At 40.2% G+C, this 21,098-nt stretch overlaps 1 protein-coding gene across 5 annotated transcripts in view; it reads right to left on the reverse strand.

The window, feature by feature from the left end:
- Nucleotides 1-21,098, reverse strand: part of CCDC7 (coiled-coil domain containing 7) — a 243,752-nt gene that overhangs the window by 149,590 nt on the left and 73,064 nt on the right. For all 5 annotated transcript variants that reach the window (XM_070726680.1, XM_070726682.1, XM_070726683.1 and 2 more), the window contains 4 exons: nucleotides 14,226-14,457; nucleotides 8,117-8,177; nucleotides 7,424-7,543; nucleotides 3,307-3,393 (listed from right to left, as the gene is read on the reverse strand). In XM_070726680.1, the coding sequence (XP_070582781.1) occupies nucleotides 3,307-3,393; nucleotides 7,424-7,543; nucleotides 8,117-8,177; nucleotides 14,226-14,457 (500 nt within the window). The remainder of the gene's footprint in view (nucleotides 1-3,306; nucleotides 3,394-7,423; nucleotides 7,544-8,116; nucleotides 8,178-14,225; nucleotides 14,458-21,098) is intronic.

A 21,098-nucleotide genomic window follows, 5' to 3' on the forward strand; every position in this document is an offset into this window, starting at 1 on the left:
TATTGTACACTGTTTTATTGTCGCTGTTAGCCGCCCCGAGTCTCCGGAGAGGGGCGGCATACAAATCCAATAAATAAATAAATAAACAAATAAATCTCTTTGGAAGCACAGCGCTCGTAGTGTCCCCTGCGTCACACACACCCCTCCAGGGAAGATCAGGTCCGGTTCAGAACTAGAACCCCAAACGGTGGGGATTCGAAGCCCTCTCTTACTCTCTATATCCCCTTCCTTAACTCTAATCCCCCTCAATATCTTTTTCTCTTCTGTCTATTCTTTACTCTTTTTCCCCCCAACCCTTCTCTACTTCTTTCCTTACTATCGAAAATTCCTCAAACAATACCTGATGTTTATTTCATAGATTACAAATGTTATGAGATACGATCTAATTATTGTTGCATTACGCTGTCTTACCTTTTCTTTTTCTATTTTTGTAAAACTCAATAAAGATTATTTTATTTTAAAAAAGAGAGCGAGAGAGCTCCGTGCTGCCGCAGCCATTTGACCCCACCCCTTCTTCCGCTCTCTGTAATTATTACCAGAATTGCTCGAATAGCATGGGCACAGTGCATGCACGCCCAGCAGTAATGGGGTTGCACTACGCGTTCCGTTTCCACTAACGGAACGGCGGTACTGCCGTTCCAGGGCCTGGCCCATCCCTGGTGGGAGCCTTCATTAAGATTATGGCAGTATTAGTGATGCATTCTACTTATTTCTTGACTCTCATTGCATCTGCAGATCTGTGAGCAGCCCTATTTAAATGAAGGTCACTTCTGGATTAAGAAGAGACCAGAAAAGCCCTTGTTATGTCTGTGTGGGTAATATTCTTGACATGTGTTGAATAACAGGATAGTGGTAGGCAGGTCCTATGGAACTGAAGTTGGTCTTGCTTTATTATCTGGAAAGAATTTGAGCCAGTTGCTCCCAAGGAAGTATACAGGATTCTTGGAGCCATGAGCTCTGCTAGACCCAACTGCTTTCAGGTTGGTTAAAGCTCTTGCGAGATTGCATAGACTAAAATGGTGATTAATGACTTTTTGCATAAAATATTGGGACACCTCCCTTGAAGGTGTTTGATATACAGTGTTCCCTCGATTTTTGCGGGTTCGAACTTCGCGAATAGCCTATACCACGGTTTTTCAAAAAATATTAATTAAAAAATACTTGGTGGTTTTTTTCCTATACCAAGGTTTTTCCCACCCGATGACGTCATATATCATCGCCAAAATAATAATTTTTGCAAATAAATAACAAAAAAAATAATTATTGTTAATAAATAATTATGTTTATAAATATCAGGATCACTAAGTGTCTTATTCAGTGGTGAGTACCAGTAATAATGGTGAGTAAATGGTTGTTAAGGGAATGGGAAATGGTAATTTAGGGGTTTAAAGTGTTAAGGGATGGCTTGTGATACTGTCCATAACCAAAAATGGTGTATTTACTTCCACATCTCTACTTCGTGGAAATTCGACTTTCACGGGCGGTCTCGGAATGCATTCCCCGCAAAAATCGAGGGAGCACTGTATCCCCTTCTTAGAGGCTATCCTTAGATTCAACCATATTAGACAACTTTGTCCAGTCTCCATCCTTCCTCTTGTTACATAAGGTTGTTATGGATAGTAGATACTCTAAGTCCCTAGATAAAATAGATTACAGTGATCCCCCGGGTATCACGATCCCGATCATTGCGAACGGGCTAAATCGCGATTTTTCAACCCGGAAGTCAAAACACCATCTGCGCATGCGCGCCCTTTTTTTCTATGGGCACGCATGCGTAGATGGCGCCGGGCAGATCAGCTGCTGGGCGGCTTCCCTGGGTCTTCCCCCTCTTGCTGGCGGGAGGGTGAGCGGCGGGCATCAGCGAGGAGTTTCCCCACTGCCCACGCAAACTCCTTGCTGCCGCTCGCCCGCCCTTCGCCCACCCACGCCGTTCGCTCGCGCCGCTTCCCAGCTGAGTCCTGAAGCGAATTGGCTTCAGGACTCAGCTGGGAAGCGGCGCGAGCGAGCGGCACGAGCGAACGGCTTGTCCGCCGCCTGCCTGCCCGCGCGCCCGCCCGCCCTTCGCCCGCCCATGCCGTTCGCTCGCGCCGCTTCCCAGCTGAGTCCTGAAGCCAATTCGCTTCAGGACTCAGCTGGGAAGCGGCGCGAGCGAGCGGCGTGGGCGGGCGAGCGGCAGTGAGGAGTTTGCATGGGCGGTGGGGAAACCCCAGCGCCGCTTCCCAGCTGAGTCTCCTTCCCAGGAACCCCAATCTTCGGCTCCTCGCTAGCGCTGCGGAAGTAAAAACACCATCTGCGCATGCGCAGATGGTGTTTTTACTTCCGCAGCGCTACTTCGCGAAAACCCGATCATTGCTAGGGGTCCTGGAATGGAACCCTCGCAATGATCGGGGGATCACTGTATATCTATATGAACTTTTCAGTCAGATTTCAGGTAGTGTTACAGCCTCTCAGATCTCTCAAAAGCATTCAATATCCCCAACAATGGCCTCCCTTCTAGGTTGACTTTCAAGAGTAGGAATGGAGACACTGTACTATATTGATTTTCCTTACTCTGTGGCAGGTTCTAGTTAAAATTACTGGGGGATGACAAGTCAAGCCCTAGCTAGTGATGGCAAACCTTTTACCCCATGGGTGCCAAAAGTGCGTGGGCGTGCACTACTGTGCTTGCACGAATGCCCATACCCATAATTCAATGTCTGGGAGTGTGAAAATTATTCTGAGGACTCGGAAAATGGCCTCCCCTTCCCCTGGAGACCCTCTGGAGGCCAGAAATGGCCCATTTCCCAACTTCTGGTGGGCCCAGTAGGTCCATTTTTCACCATCCCCAGGCTCTAGAAGCTTCCCCAGAGCTTAGAGAGGGCAAAATGCCCCCCCTCCTTCCCCTGGAAGTCCTCTGTAAGCTGAAAACGCCTCCCATAGCCTCCATGTGAGCCAAAATCAATTGAATGGGATGCACATGCATGTTGGAGCTGAGTTAGGGCAACAGCTCATGTGCCAGCAGATATGGCTCCGTGTGCCACCTGTGGCACCCATGCCATAGGTTCGCCATCACTGCCCTTCAATATGGGGCACTCAGTGCTCATATCTTTTGTTCCTTACATGACACCTCTGAAATATATCATCCAAAGGCATGGATTGCAATATCATCAATACACTGATGATACCTACCTGTATATCTCCAACACAGGTGAACCAAGGATATATAATCCCAAGACGTAGTTTAGTTAAAATGTGAATATAAAGATATAGATATGAAATATTTTGATCGGTGATAATTACATACCATCATTTTTATTTATCACTTACCAGCTTGCTGTGTTTCATCTGGGGTTAGCATCTGATTTATCATTTGAAGTAACTGAAGTTTCTGTGTCTCTGGTAATTTTCCTATCCCTTTGAAAAAATACAAGTTAGAGTTTTGTTATGAGTATAATTTATGGAATCCATGTTTGGTCATTTAGATCCTAGACTAATAATATAAAAAAAACAAAATATATTTTGAGATAAGAAAGCCACTCTTAACCCATCCTTGTGCTTGCTCCTATATTTCTATTCAGGATAGTTGTCTGGTATACTGGTAATAAAAGTATGGATTTTTTTAAAGCAAAATGTGCTTTAAAAAAACCTTTTTGCTTTTTTTTTAAGCAAAAGGTTCAGAGCAAGGTGCTTATATTCCTTTACAATTATACTTTCTTTCAAAATCATATTTATACATTCTTTTTAGCTAATATTTTGTACTATAATCACAAATATTCTTTAGAACAACAAAGTCCAAGCACAGTAAAATTTAATTTGATATAAAAATATGGGAAAATATTCTCTTGATTAGCAATATTGTCAAACTATTCACTAAGGCTGCATTACTATTATTATTATTATTATTATTATTATTATTATTATTATTATTATTATTATTTATTCGATTTGTATGCCGCCCCTCTCCGAAGACTCGGGGCGGCTCACAACATGTAACAACAAATCATAAATAATCCAACAGTTTTTAAAATGTTTAAAGATTTAAAAGACCCCATATACTAACAGACATACACACACGCATACCATATATAAATTAAACATGCCCAGGGGGAGATGTTTCAATTCCCCATGCCTGACGACAAAGGTGGGTTTTAAGGAGTTTACGGAAGGCAGGAAGAGTAGGGGCAATCCTAATCTCCGGGGGGAGTTGATTCCATAGGGCCGGTGCCGCCACAGAGAAGGCTCTTCCCCTGGGGCCCGCCAACCGACATTGTTTAGTTGACGGGACCCGGAGAAGGCCCACTCTGTGGGACCTAATCGGTCGCTGGGATTCGTGCGGCAGTAGGCGGTCTCGGAGATATTCTGGTCCAGTGCCATGAAGGGCTTTAAAGGTCATAACCAACACTTTGAATTGTGACCGGAAATTGATCGGCAGCCAATGCAGACTGCGGAGTGATGGAGAAACATGGGCATACCTAGGTAAGCCCATGACTGCTCTCGCAGCTGCATTTTGCACGATCTGAAGTTTCCGAACACCATGTTTCCCTGAAAATAAGCCAGGGCCCTTTTTTTTTTGAACTCTGAAATATGGCCTTGGTTTTATTATCAGGGGAGGAGCTTATTATTTTGGGGTGTCCCATCGCCACCCGCCTTCCCACCCTGTTCTTGGTGCCGGCCAAACAGCTGGCCCGCTGCCACCACCTCACAGAGCAGGCTTGTTGTGCCATTGCATGCATGAACTGCAGGACTGCCGCAAGCTTCATCATGCAACACAGCTGGAGTCCTGCTGCCATTTGTGCATGCAACAGGACAAGCCTGGCAGACTCCTGCTGTACAAGGCAGCAGAGATGGCGTGTCAAGTTACACAGACTCATTTCTGGCAGGTTGGATGTGTTGGGTCACTAGACACGTGTCCTACCTGACTCTTGTAGCCCATGTTCCTCAGGTTGTGTCCAGAGAAGAAAAGAAACTTCTCGCGAATTCAATCAAACTTCTTTAACTTGTGAGAATTTTTTTTTACAGTGGCCTTCTCTGGACACAACACCGATGAACGTGACAAAGCTACAAGTGTCAGGTAGGACACCTCTCATGGTGGGGTGCAATTTGGTAGGTGGGGTGGGCACAAGACGCCCATCCTCCTTTGGACTTGTAGGTCCGTCGCGTTGGTGATTCAAATGCCTGCATAGTTTTTTTCTAAATAAAAAATAGATCTATCTTGATAAATAGATAAATCAACTATTCTATGGAAAATATGTTGCAATTTTCTATTTACATTATTACCCCTATAAATAAATAACAGTATCTCCTCATATAAAATGCAATATATTCCTACATTTGCATAATATACATCACTATTGATTTTTATTATTATTATTTATTAGATTTGTATGCCGCCCCTTTTAGTTAGAATTGATGCTATAGATACTGTATTTTGATAGCTCAGGTATTATTTAATTTATTACAAGTATAGCATAAATACTACTAAACATATACAGTACATGCAATATATATATATTTATCTGTGAGTGTGAGTGTGAAATATGTATATGAAAAAAATATTTATGCTACACTTGTAATAAATTAAATAATACATGAGCTATTAATATCTATAGCACCACTTCTGAAAGTAATTGGGTTTTTGGCCTAGTCTAAAAACAATGGACATGTGTGTGTGTGTGCGCGCGCGTGCGCATGTGTATGTGTATACATTATATATATCTGTATGTATGTATGTGTGTATATATATATAATGTATATATGTCCCGAGTCTACAGAGAGGGGCGGCATACAAATATAAATGAATGAATGAATGAATGAATGAATGAATGAATGAATGAATGAATGAATGAATGAATGGTTCACTTCCTCCCACGCTGTGTGGTCGCACCTTGTGTGTCTACATACATGCTTTGCAATCATACGCATCTGCAGTGCTGAAAAATAAAACACACACACACACCAAAAAACCAAAAACAAGATGGAGACATATATGCAGTGTTGGAAACTTGGCTTCTGTGCATGTGTAAAAGAAAAAAAAATGAGAAAAAAATCCAAAAAATTTTTTTAAAAAAAAATAAATCCAAGCAAATTCCCCAAACAAGATGTCAGCGTCCATGGCCTGCCACCAACAGAACCGTTTCTATGATGTCATTGGGATGTCACCAGCAGCTTGTTACCAATTTGGCTGAACCGGTCTGAACTGGGAGAAACTCATCTCTGGTATTTATGTATGTACTATATTTTTCAGGATATAAGACACACCAGAATATAAGACACACCTTAGTTTGGGGGAGCAAAATGGGGGGGGGGGGGGATCTACCAAACAGTATTCATCTGGCTAGCCTTCTTAGTCTGGTCAACTTCAGCACATTATTTTATCTCCTGGTTAGGGTTGAAATAAACCTTTTTTAGAGCAATGAAAATAAGCCTGCAAAGACTCAGGGCTGGAAAGAAAGGAAGATCGTTAGCATCTCATTAGGGCTGAAAAAAACTTTTTTGGAGGGAGTAGCAATGAAAACAAGCCTGCAAGCCGGGAAGAGCTCTGAAAATCATTAGCAGCTTGTTAGAGCTGGGGGGGGAAAGCTTTGTAAAGCTACATATGAAGTATTAGACACACCCAAATTTTCAGCTTTTTGGGTGGAGGAGATATATCTTATATTTTGAAAAATATAGTATGTATGTATGTATGTATGTGAAATTGTGTGAGTGCGCAAAATATAATATTACACATACACACACTTTGATTACATTATGACAAAAAAAAACAATTTAAATTAACCAAGTTAAAAATAACTAATAAAAACCCTAGCATCCCTTTTGTAAATCATAGGGGTTATCGTTCTTAACTATTTCTGATTTCATTTTTAGCATATTTCATTGAAACTTCATACCTATATAGAATGTTTTCCACTCCTCTGCTCGCAACAGAATACCTTAGCTGGAAATTTTGTGCTTAGACATCTTAGAACTACACCTCTTTCGGTCTGATCTAAGCAAATTATCTACTACAATGCCCTACCTGTCAATAACTTCTTCAGCTTCAACCGCAGTGACACACAAGCACACAGGGACACAAACTTAAGGTAAACTGCTCCAAACTCAATTGCAGAAAATATGATTTTAGCAACAGAGAGATCAATGCTTGAAATGTAATACCTGACTGTGGCTTCATCCCCAAACCCGCGTAACTTTAACCTTAGACTGTCTACTGTTGACTTTACTCCATTCCTAAGAGATCTATAAGGAACGTGCATAAGTACACCAATGTGCTTACCACCCACGTCCTACTGGCACCATTTATTTGTATCCATTTCCTGTATTCATAATCATATTTATACTTACATACTTAAATCTGTTAAATATGACAAATGAATAAATAATTAATAAATAAAAATATGATCAGCAAAGAATGCACTATGTTCTGCTGTCATATTTCACCAATGCTTACCTTTGCCAGACTCGAGCAAGAGTTTTGCTAAAGCTTCAGCTTCAGGCATTCCTTTTAGTTTAATCAAATTATCTTTTAACTGAAGCATGCTTTCACTGATCAAGTGGTAACTTTCCTCTTCTATAAAATCAAAATACTTTTTAACATATTATAACACAAGGCATAAAAATCACTAAAACCATGCTATTTATGTGGTAAGAAATATTTAAGCATTGTTATATTTAATACCCATTTTAATTTCTTGTGCTTGCATAAATTGTGTTTATATGTGCAAAAACCTGCCCACAAATGTCTGTATGAAATCATGTTACTTGGCAGTCATACACACCTGAAGAATCTCAGTTTAAGAGTAGTCTATCAGAACAGGAAATACATGGACAAAAGTATAGCATAAACATCATATTTCCCATCTTTATGGGATTTACTTTTGGATTGGGATTGGAGAATTTTTTTATCCATACAGTCAAAGAAATATTTTACTTAATGGGGCTGAGGATCATATAGGTTTAAAATGTACACCTTCAAAATCACCTTTATGATTTATCCATAACTAAATTACAGTTTTAAAAATATATTTGGGGATTATACTAGCATTGTAATGTAAGATTTCCGTTTTCCAGGAACATTATCTAGGATATTATGCATGTTTTATAATTTTTAAGAGTAAAATAACAAAATGAGAACAACAATTACCTTTTAGAAGTCCTATTGAGTCTATGTCAAGTCTTGAAATTTCTTTTTCCAATGTTAAAGGCTATTGAAAATAATTTTAAAAAATAGTAAATAGAATATTGTGGGCTTTTTTGTAATATACATTAAATCTGTTGGTATTTTCATCTACTGTACACAATTTCATGATTATTTTCTTGATTTCTGTCTATTCTTTATGAAATGGAATAAAATATGAACAAAGCTTCTGTATATTAATTTGAGTACAAGATATAAAATATATGGATTAATATGAAATTCAAAAACAATTTTTTGAACGTACTGCGGTATCGTAACTTCACACTATCTTTGTGAAGGAGACAGTGTAACCATTTCTGCAAGCGTACACCTCACCAGCCAAAAAGTAGAAATCAAAAAGGTGAACCTGGAAGCTAACTGCCCCTACTCTTCCTGCCTTCCGTAAACTCCTCAAAACCCACCTTTGCCGTCAGGCATGGGGAAACTAAACATCTTCCCCTGGGCACGTTGAATTTATATATGGTATGCTTGTGTGTGTGTATGTTAGTATAGGGGTTTTTCTTAAATTTATAATATTTTAATTAAATTGGATTATGTATTGGATTGTCTTTTCACTTGTTGTGAGCCGCCCCGAGTTTTCGGAGAGGGGCGGCATACAAATCCAAATAATAAATAAATAAAATAAAATAATTGGCAACCAGCATAACTCATGTGGGCCACTCTAGAAGGCCCAGAATTGTTTGCGTAGCTTTATCCTAAGGCTGCATTACGTACTACTATCACCCATCTCCTCTCACTTATGACTGCATGACTGTAACTTGTTGCTTGTATCCTTATGATTTATATTAATCTTGATTGTTCCGATTGCCTATTTGTACTCTATGACAATCATTAAGTGTTGTACCTCATGATTCTTGACAAATGTATCTTTTGCATACACTGAAAGCATATGCACCAAAAACAAATCCCTTGGTTGTCCAATTACACTTGGCTAATGTTCTGTCTGGGTTCCCCCAGACACCAACACCAACTAAAAAGAGTAGCCAGACACGCTGGTAAAAAGCAAAGTCCTTTTATATCTTTGAAAACAAACACAGATAACAAAAACTGTTCTTACAAACTGGAATGCTGTGAAGCTTCACAGAAGAGTCACGATGGCCAGACAATACAACAGGCTTCTTGCTGGCACACACACCACTGTAGATAATAAAACCCACGCCTCTGTAGATAAAAACCCACGCCTCTGTAGATAATAACCCACTGTAGATAATAAAACCCACGGTCACAGGACTCCCAAAAGATAACTCTCCACAATACAGGAAGGGCGGGCCTGCCTTTTTAACCTTTCTGAGGAGAACCACACCCAAACCCAGCTGTTGCCTATTAGGGATGGAAATACCTGGATAATTGTCCCCTTCGTTGTGCTGCCCTTCTGTGCCTCATATCTATGATGGCTTGTGCGTTCTCATCCAATGACTCCAGGCTACTCGCTGGGGAGAGCTCCCCCCTGGGGGTCTCAGGCTGTTCCCCCTCCTCCTCGTCCTGACATTCCTCTTCCCCGTCTGCCTGGTCCTCCTCCTCCTGTTCCTCGTCCTCCCCCTCTGAGCATGGAACCGGCAGAGTTCCAGCCGTTCCCTGAGGAGCCTCAGACTGAATCACAACAGCTAATAAAATTCTATTCTATTCTATTTTATTCTATTCTATACCAGCTATAACTTCCAAATATTCTTCAAAGGTAACCCCCTGTAGTGCATGTTGAAATAGTCCAAGAACAAGATTTATTTATTTATATTAATTTATATATATTATATATATATTTATTTTGTCCAATGCACAATAGATGACCAGAGTTTTAGTGACTAAGTGCAGGGCCTTTTGATTCAGGAAATAATGCAACTGGCACACAACACAAAACAAAGGCTCTTCTAGCCATGACTCTTTGAGGAAGAATCACAAGTTTAGAAAAAAACCCAACTAAAGTTGCAACTGAATCTGTCTGATGTCAGCCCTTCATGATAGTCTAGACTTCGGAGGCAAACGATGAGTACTACTACCACCTTAACTGTAAAATTACAGCAACGTATCTTTCAAGATAGTGGGTATCACCTGATAATCAGAGGTATGACCACAAAGCTTGTTCCCACAGAAATTTTTTAAGAGGGACAAATAATATACAGTATTAAAGATTTATCTAAAGCGGGGGTGTCAAACTCAAGGCTCGTGGAGCTGCGGGCCTGGCTCATGAGATGGTTAGATCTGGCCTACAGGGCTGCCTTGGAAGTAGAGAAGGACCAGCCCACGGTGTCACATCTCGGCCCAGGCCGACTGGGTGCCGATGAACAACTTGCTGGCAGCCATTTGGGTCAGAACGTGGACAGTTTTAGATCCTTGGGGCTGCCCTGAAGCCCACAAGGGGCTGTCCCAGCCCTGTCCCTTGAGTGCATGCACAGGAGGTGGTGAGCGCACATTGGGCCTGGCATCCTTAGAGACCATGTTGTCCTGCATGCTAACTACAGTCTGAGCACTTCATTTTCATCCAGAACTCCAGTGCTCACATGCTTGCCATCTCTGTACAAGCCCAGGGGGTGGGACCAAGGTGGCAGGGCAGCCCTGTAGGTCGGATCTAAAGACAAGCACTGGAAACAACACATCCATGGCCCGGGTTCACTGCTTGCTCAGGAAGGGCAGGAATGAAGCCTTAAACCAGACATAACAAACACAAGGTCGAGATTTGGCCTGCAGGGCCACCCCAAAGACAGTGAGGGGTTGGCCGCCACTGCAGGACACCCCCAGAGCATGCACAGGAAGCAGTGAGGGTTGATGGTGTTGATTAACAGGCTATGAAGCAACAGTGCAACTGTCAGGATGGCACTAAGCAGCAGGCAGAAGCATGGGGCAAGAGGCACAGAATCTGGCCTATTGGAAGTACTGTGAAGCAGCCCACCTGCCCACATGCTTTGTCCCACTGTCTGCCTTTGCTTGCTCGCAATCATTATAGCTGGGATCGGGCAAATGGTTGGGCAGCCACCCAGCGCATCAGGCAAGCTGGATTATGTGCCTGCCCCTATGCCTCTACCTTCACTTACTGTGGTTGCTGTTGTCACAATGTGCAGATAGGCAGTGGTGGGAGGGATGTAGCAGTCCAACTTTATCTTCTACCTCCGCTGCACATATGAAATGAGTCTTCTACCCATCACCCCACTCACAAAAGCCCTGATGAATGGAAAAGGCAGGGAGCCCCAGCCACAAGGCAGCTGGGAGTCCACAGCTCCACAACACATTGAGTCTAAGTCTGCAACCGCCGGAATGATGCTCGATTGACCTGATCCACGATTGACCTCTCCAGATTCCTTAGAGGTCAGTAAGGGGCGTGCATAAGTGCACTAGTGTGCCTTCCGTCCTCTGTCCAATTGTCTCTCCTTATCTCATTTATCTTTTCTTCCTTTCAAATATGTTCACCTATACTTTTATATCTTTTCTTCTATTCTTTTCTTTACTTATATTATTACATATCTTTCTCTTCAATGTGTATTATGTATTGGACAAAATAAATAAATAAAAAATAAATAAATAAAAGGCGGAGGCACCCGATCAGGCCTGTAGATCCCTGCTTGACCATGTAGCCTGCCAGATGTGTAGCCGCCTGTTCTGTCCCAGCCATGGCGGCTGCAGGAAAAGACAGATTGTGAGGTTCTGGTGAAGCAGCTCAGGCAGTCATTGCCATGCTGCAACCCGTGCACTCAGCGTGCTCCTTCAAAATTTATCTTCCAGCAAACCTGCTTCTCTCCCTTCCCAGGCCTGATCGGGCGCCTGTCTGCTTCTTGGGGCATTAGTCCAGAAGTTGCAGAAGTTGAAGCTGCAGTCTCCAGCTGCTTCTTGGGGATCATAGCTCCCACCTTTCCCATTCACCCGGGCCTTTGCGAGTAAGTAGATGGCAGGCTTGCTGAAGGACAAGATTCAATGGTGGGACAGTGTGTGCAGGGGTCACAGTATGGCAATGATAGTGATCAGCTGGCTGCCTTGCAGAAACCCTTCTGTCTTCCTTCCTTCCTTCCTTCCTTCGGTAGATCAGGCACTGACACCTGCCCTGGTCCTGCCCCCTTCTTCCAGCCCTGCTTGATTTCCCCACAGCGCCCAACACGATATATGTCCAGCTGGCCATGCTCAACTGGCCATGGCCACCCACTGGGTCACAATCACAAGGCCATGCTCACCCGGCTCCCCGAGGGTAGCCACAATGCTGGTGTGGCCTTCAATGAAATTGAGTTTGCTATCTCTGATCTCAAGAAAAGTAAAGGTTAAGGAGGAACTCTTTGTGATGAAGTAACAATAAGGATTCACTTACATAAAAAATGGTAGTTAGAAATGTGATAAAAGAAAATAAAATTGTACAATGTGATAAAGCCATGAGAGAAGAGATTGCTATGATTGCTGATAATCTTTTTCTACACGTAATAAGTAATTTGAAAACTTGTAGACTTCAACTCCCAGAATTCTGGGAGTTGAACACAAGTCTTGAAGTGGCCAAGGATGGAGACCCTTTCTAAAGGACACTTTTAATGTTATTATTCTTCATATACAATGTAATAATATGTATATTAACATATGGAAAATGTAGATTAAATTTTAAAAATTGAAGAAAAGTACTTCATTAAGGAAAAATAATGGAACAAGGATTTACTGAGATGTACCCAGATATTAAGGTTAATGCAGAAATATGCATGTTAATAGTGTTTATGTTTGTTTCATGCCCCAAAAAGTATTTAGTACTCCAGAAAATACTTACATAGATTATGCAGACAGATTGTCACTGTTATGTATGTAGGGTATGGTTTAAAGTTATTATTGTCAAAATAGAAGCATAAACAGTTAAATAAGTTTAACCCAACAAAGTAATAAATATAATTGTAATTTTCCATAATATAGACTAAAATATAGAACTTGTATATTATATTCTTTTCTCACTTGCCTTTATTTTAAAGTATAGCCACAATACAGCCATGCTTCACTGATCTGTGACCCCTGAACATACCAGCTTCTGGCTTGAGGTCTAACTAATCTAAACGTTTAGACAGAGAACAATGTAAAGCAGGAGTGTCAAACTCACGGCATCAGGTGGCATTATGTGATGTGTCAAGACATTTTTCCCACTGCTAAATTGGGCACAAGCATACCTAGCATGTGACATATCCAGCCCATAGGTCATGAGTTTGACAGCCCTGATATAATTGGATAACATAGTTGACTGACAAGTCAGTCGAGGTGACTGGGGCCTGTCTTTGTCCATCTGTCTGGGAAGAGTTCGATCTGGTGACACCTGATGAAGTGGACAAGGCCATTGGAGGTGTGAGTTCTGCCACCTGTTTGCTGGATCTGTGTCCCTCATGGCTGGTTTCGGCCAGCAGGAAGGTGACACGGAGCTTTGATATCATGAAGACGTCCTTCCTGGAGTCCACATTTCGGCCGACCAGGAAGGACGTCTCTGTGACATCAAAGCTCCCCCCATGGAATTCCCTATTGGGATTCCCCACCTCCATTTGAGCCTTCCGACTGGTCGACAGCTCCGCGGCTCTTTTGCAAAGCTGACAGCCAGGCGGCGGGGCTTCTTGTCGTCCTCCCGAACCCGAACGCCGAACCCGAACTTTTGCCGAACCTCCGGGTTCAGTGTTCGGGAGAATGCTGAGAAGCCCCCCCGGCTCTTTCAAAAGGCAACAACTGGGCGGCGGGGTTTCTCGGCGGCCACCCAAACCTGAACTTCCGGGTTCGGCATTCGGGAGAACGCTGAGAAGCGCCCGGCTGTTTCAAAATGTGACAGCCAGCCAGCAGCACCTAGCGGAGTGCCATTTTTTGGGGGGTGGGGTTTCTTGCATGCATTAATTGATCTTACATTGTTTCATCTTATGAACTTTTCGCCTTACGAACCTCCTCCGGGAACCAATTAAGTTCATAAGACAAGGTATTACTGTAATTCCTAATCTTTCACCAATACTTTGCTATGCTTCAGTAATACATGTACAAATCTATTATGGAGACAGCGGCACTGATCCTTATAAGGTTACATTTTAGTAATATGACAACTGAAAGTCTTTTTTCTTTCAAAGTCTCCAATAATTACCTTAATTTCAGCTGTGTCCTTCATTTTGAATTCTGGAGTAATTCCCAAAGTTTCCTGTTTAGTACTTGGCACATGTTCATGAAGAGATACAATAATTTCTTCTCTCAGGCTTTTTGAGTCTGATGGAAGGATTTTTACATGTTTATCTAAAATCACTGGCAATATTTTTTCCTCATCTTTTGCAGTATCGGGCAATTGCTGCTGTTCTTCTATTGATATATCTTTCCCTGCGCTTTAAGTATAATAAACAGCAATTATTTCTTAGGAAAGATTATAAGCAGCATTCTTGAATTCCTTCAGTTAGTTCCCAAAGTTCTTACACAGTTGCAGAGGGCAAAGTGTCAAAAAGGACTCCTCAACAGATATTTTATCACTTCCAAAGCCCTACTACTTTCTGCCACAAAGATGGGAAATTAGCCTTGGTAGTAGCAAGGAAAGGGAGGGGTTTTTTTCTGATAGATTTTATCAATTTGAAAGCAATGGAAGCAATGGAGGAAAGTGAAGTTTCCCATGAGAAGACTAAAGCTGAAGTAGTTTTGATTTAACAAAACGGATACAAGCATCTGCACATAACATGACATTTGGAATCCTTCATTTTATTACCACAAGTTTTGTTACTTTTTGCATGTGGAGTTCTCAGTGAATGCAGGAGAACATTATCAGTAGTACAATCTTATTCAGTTGCCAATGCTCCTCTCAGGTGCAAGAAACCTCTTCCAAAAGATCACAGGCCCCTCCAGCAATCAATAATGAGAAGGTGGTAAAGACTGTTCATTAGGCAAACAGCATGCTAAAATTCTTAATTAATGAAATTATTTTACAAAATTGTCTCATATTACTGCACATATTAATATTGTGTTAACTGAATGAAAACATTCTACAGTGTTTTATTTGTCACTAATATGTAAAAATATTTCCTTCTTTATGAGAGGTAGGGGCAGAGAGAATGTCACTGTGACTGTGACTGACTATAACTATGATTATGAATTTAATGAGTTCATATACAAATACAAAAACAAACCTGAAAGGAATAATATGAAAAGCTTTATTCTATATTTAAAAATAAAATCTGAATGTAACATAATTATCTCCATTTACTCCTCGTATTTATGTTATATATATATATATATAAATTTGATTGATAGATGAATGGATGGATAGATGGATAGAAACATAGAAACATAGAAGTCTGATGGCAAAAAAAGACCTCCTGGTCCATCTAGTTTCTTATACTATTTTCTGTATTTTATCTTAGGATGGATACATGTTTATCCCAGGCATGTTTAAATTCAGTTACTGTGGATTTATCTACCAAGTCTGCTGGAAGTTTGTTCCAAGGATCTACTACTCTTTCAGTAAAATAATATTTTATCATGTTGCTTTTGATCTTTCCCCCAACTAATTTCAGTTTGTGTCCCCTTGTTCTTGTGTTTACTTTCCTATTAAAAACACTTCCCTCCTGGACCTTATTTAACCCTTTAAGATATTTAAATGTTTTGATCATGTCCCCCCTTTTCCTTCTGTCCTCCAGACTATACAGATTGAGTTCATTAAGTCTTTCCTGATACGTTTTATGCTTAAGACCTTCCTCCATTCTTGTAGCCCGTCTTTGGACCCGTTCAATTTTGTCAATATCTTTTTGTAGGTGAGGTCTGCAGAACTGAACACAGTATTCCAAATGTGGTCTCACCAGCACTCTATATAGCGGGATCATAATCTCCCTCTTCCTGCTTGTTATACCTCTAGCTATGCAGCCAAGCATCCTACTTGCTTTTCCTACTTGCTTTCCCTACCGGATGGATGGATGGATGGGTGGATGGATGGACAAGCAAGCAGGCAGGCAGGAAGGCAGATAGAATGTATATGCATAGTTATCTGTGTGTGTGTGTGTGTTTCTGTCTGACTGTCTCTGTCTCTCTGTCTCTCTCTGTGTATAAAACGTATGGGAAGTTTTTTCCTGATTTTTAAATGCTTTATTTGAATTGATCCATAGTTTATTTACAAGTTCTACATCTGATCTAAATGTAGTTCATAAAATCATATACCAAAATGTCCTTCCTGTGAATGACTACTTCACCTTCAACTGTAGCAATACAAGAGCATGTAATAGATTTCCAACTAAATGTAAACTGCTCCAAACTCGACTGCAGAAAATATGACTTCACCAATAGAGTGATCAATGCCTGGAATGCACTACCTGACTCTGTAGTTTCTTCCCCAAACCCCAAAAACATTAACCTTAGATTGTCTACAGTTGACCTCTCCCCGTTTCTAAGAAGTCTGTAAGGGGCATGCATAAACATACATCTGTGCCTACCGTCCCTGTCCTACTGTTCTATTGTCCTTTTTTATTGTTACCTTTTACCTACGTGTTCTGTCTTGGTCACTCCGGAAGCCAAGACCAACCCAAAAACAGAAGCCAGACACACGGGTAAAAGGCAAAGGCAGTTTATAAAATTCAAGAAAAACACAGGTAACAGAAAATGTCCTTACAAACAGGAAAACGCTGTATCTTCAAATATATCCACGAAGGCAAAAGTCCATGCAGCAATACAGGATTCTTGCTGCCAAGACGAGGCTGTAGATAGCAGACCTACACCTCCCACGGGTCTTCCAAACTGCTGGGCCACAAGCCAGGAACAGAGACGCCGAGAACAAAGCAGGTCACCGTAACTCCAACTGATAAAACTCCACATGACTTCAAGGGCTTGCCTGCCTTTTAAACCCTGCTAAGGAGGACCACACTCAAGCCCAGCTGTTCCTAATTCAGTGCTGATAATACTTCTTTAATTGCTCCTTTCATTGATCTGACCGTCTCTGTCGCATGTCAATGACGGCTTGTGCTTCATCACCTAATGACTCCAAGCTACTGGCTGGGGAGAGCCCCCCCCCCCCCCCCGGGGCTCTCATGCTGTTCTCCTTCGTCCCATTCCTGACTTTCCTCTCCCCCGTCCGACTGTTCAGCCCCCTCCTCTTCGCTGTCATACTCCTCCGGGCATGGAGCCAGCAGAGACACAGCCGGTCCCTGAGCAACCTCAGGCTGAACCACAACACTACAGTATGTTACATTTTCACAAACCACTGCTAACCTATACATGTTTGACAAATAAATAAAATAAAAAAAATAAAGTTTAGCTTTAAAAAAACTTATCTTATTTTCTGCAATCATTTTCCAAAAATAATGTTGTATTTGGAACTTTATATTATATCCTAAATAAATAAAATCAATTTCTCATTTACTGCCATAATCAAACAAAGGTAAAGAAAGGTAAAGAAAGAAGGTCTATGTAACAGGCAGAATAACTTGGTATTGCATAATTTTAGAATTTTTTTTGAAAAGTAAACTACCCAGAGTAACTTGGTTGAATTGGTGGACTATAGGAATTGATTGACTGACTGACTGACTGGCTGAATAGCTGGCGGGCTGGCTAGCTGATTAAACAAACAAACAGACAGATAGACAAACAAACAAACAAACAAACATTTCTCTATATATAACTGATGTGAGAAAAAGGAAATTAGTCAATCCTCTAAAAATTCTAGACTAAATATTTAATTCTTTATTATGTATCTACAGTATGTGTGCCCAACATTCTTAATTTTGGCTGGATTAGGCCAATCATGTTCATCAGATTTTAAAGAACACAATTGGATAACAATAGTTATAACAATAATAATTTCAAATTATTAACAAAAATAGGGCGGAATGGGAAATAACTTACTCATATCAGTTAAAGCTCTAATCACCCTTCTTAAAACTAATGATGTATTTGTACTAAATAAGTAAAATTTTATAAGGCAAAAGTGAACTACTTTTTAGATCTGCTTTTAAATAATCTTTTAGGACATATTTTTAATTGGCCTTCAGGAACTATAGCATATATTAATTGTTCCCTTTTGGGACTAAAGTAATATCAATTTAAGAGAAGAAAACCAGAGACCAGGCTGCCCTAACAGAGTCTTTGCTGTCCTCTGAGGCTGCTACTACATCCCAAGTATGTTTGGTCCATTTCCATGACCAATAATATTTAAAACACTTAAATGAGCTCAGATATAATCTAAATTTAATTGTTCCAATCCTTACTATGGAGCATTATTTTTCCTTCTAAACAGAAACAATGCATACAAGGAGGACCGATTCTGCCCTGTCAATTTGATGTTGATATATACCTATTCCATAATCATGCCCCTATGAGTAATATTAGGACTGCTCTGCCAAAGCAGCATGCTAGTTTTAGATGGTCTTCACTACAGTTTTAAGTATTTTATATCAGATTTTGTTTTATTTTCATGAGCCATTTTGAAAATGCAATTTTAACCAAAGCGGCCAATATACATTTAAAAGTGTTATGAATGAATAAAGCCTAAAAAAAATTGAAACAATCTAACATATAACTTTTCTAGTGGTGCTTTAGTGGTGTCTAATAAAACTGCAGAACATATTGGAGCACAAAAATTCTTATTTATTCATCAGCAAGACCCGGCATCCTTGTATTGGTTTTATTTCACTCCTCGTGGAAGTTTGGGAATCATTCTTCATAGATTTTTCTGGTATTCTTTTAGGACCTAAAGAGCAATCCGGGATTAATTTTAATAGAGTATACTGATGTGTTATTAACAATTATAATTGTGCTTAAACAAATTGGGATGGAATATTTTTCAAGAAATACTGTTTATAGAAAAAATGTATCATTTTTTTGTTATAGTGGGATTTATCATAAAATATTTCCAATGTTTTGATTGATAAGACATTTGTATTAGGGATACTTTAATGGAGAAATGTCAACTAAAATCCCACAGTAAAGATTACATAATATTCCCAGACTGAAATAGAAGCTCATAAGGTTATACAAGTTTACTTGGTAAAAAAAGAATCAAGAGAATGTTTTTCCAGCCTCTCAAGATCTTGCCTCAGAATATTTTGAATAGAGTTTTTATTATTATATTTTATTGGGGCCTGAAAGTAAAGATAGCTTTATATTTATTTGTTTGTTTGTTTGTTTATCTATTTATTTTGTCATACAAGTATAATATTGTAGTGTGTATTAACATAACATAAATATAAAGTAGAGATATAAAGGATAAAAGATAGTAGGACAGGGAGGGTAGGCATGAAGGTGCACTTAAGCCAATTTTTATTCTTGTTCTTGGCAACATAGTGTATCTTTTTGCTGAAGATGTGAAACTTTTCAACACCACTGGCAACACACTCACTCTCCAAAAAGACCTGGACTTTGTCTCAGACTGGTCTAACCCCTGGCAACTTCAAATATCAACCAACAAATGCTCTACCCTCCACATCGGCAAAAAGAATCCAAACCGCACCTACGAACTGAATAAACAATCTCTCACTGCTAACCCACACTCAGTAAAAGACCTTGGAATACTAATATCGAATGACCTAAGTGCTAAAGCCCACTGCAACAATATCGCCAAAAAAGCTTCTAGAGTTATTAACCTGATCCTATGCAGCTTCTGCTCAGGCAATCTCACATTACTCACAAGAGCCTACAAAACTTTTGCCAGACCCATCCTAGACTACTGCTCATCTGTCTGGAACCCATACCACATCTCAGACATCAACACCCTTGAAAATGTCCAAAGATATTTCACCAGAAGAGCCCTTCACTCCTCCACTCGAAACAGAATATCCTACGAAAATAGACTAACAATCCTGGGCCTAGAAAGCCTAGAACTACGGTGCCTAAAACACGATTTGAGTATTGCCCACAAGATCATATGCTGCAACGCCCTACTGGTCAATGACTACTTCAGCTTCAACCGCAACAACACAAGAGCACGCAACAGATTCAAACTTAATACGAACCTCTCCAAACTTGACTGTAAAAAATATGATTTCAACAAACGAGTTATCGAAGCGTGGAACTCATTGCCGGACTCAATTGTGTCAACCCCTAACACCCAACATTTCTCCCTTAGACTCTCCACGATTGACCTCTCCAGGTTCCTAAGAGGCCAGTAAGGGGCGTACATAAGTGCACTGGTGTGCCTTTCGTCCCCTGTCCAATCGTCTTTCCTTTCTCTGACTTATCATATATATTTTCTTTCTTTCATATATCCTCTCCTCTAAATTCACTTTACCCTTATATATATTACTACATGTCTATTTTTCTTCCTATGTATTTGTGTATTGGACAAATGAATAAATAAATAAATAAATAAATTTCAGAAGTGATTTGCAGTTGCCTTCTTCCTAAGGCTGAGAGAGTGCAACTGGATCAAAATAATCTAGCTGGCTTTATGTCCCAGGCAGGACTAAAATGTATACACTCATAATTTCTAACTCCAATAATTACATCGTTGGCTTTTGGACATCATATAGCTTCTTTATATGGTAGAAGAGAAAAAACACGAAGTCACAAAGCAGATATTTTATCAAGTCTTTTCCCTTTTAGAATAATATTAGTTGTCAAATAAGATCTGGCAATTTAATTTAATTTTCTTATTCTCTTTAATGTTTTATTTCTTTCAGTCAATATCTTCCAGAAGCTATAACTTCAGACTTTATTTTCTTTTAAAATTAATTTAATTTAATTGTACTTCTATATTTCTGGAAAATTTTGTAAGAATGCAAAAATGCTACCTGATTTTTTAGCAGAGAGTTTTCATTTCCAAAGAGAGGCATAGGATTGTAGGTACAATTTTGTATGGGGGGGGGAGCTTAAAATGACCAGAAAGTAATAGTAGAATATTACCCTATGTATAAAAAAATAATGCCATACTGAAGAATGTTTAATTTCTCTCATTCACATTCATCCATCAAAAGATACTACAGACATTGGGGGGTTTTCAAACTTCACCAAGAAATCAACACCTCTCCCAACATCTTAATCTTGAATCTGGCTATTGCCA

The sequence above is a fragment of the Erythrolamprus reginae genome, chromosome Z (assembly GCF_031021105.1).
Source record: "Erythrolamprus reginae isolate rEryReg1 chromosome Z, rEryReg1.hap1, whole genome shotgun sequence".
Taxonomy (NCBI): Eukaryota; Metazoa; Chordata; class Lepidosauria; order Squamata; family Dipsadidae; genus Erythrolamprus; species Erythrolamprus reginae.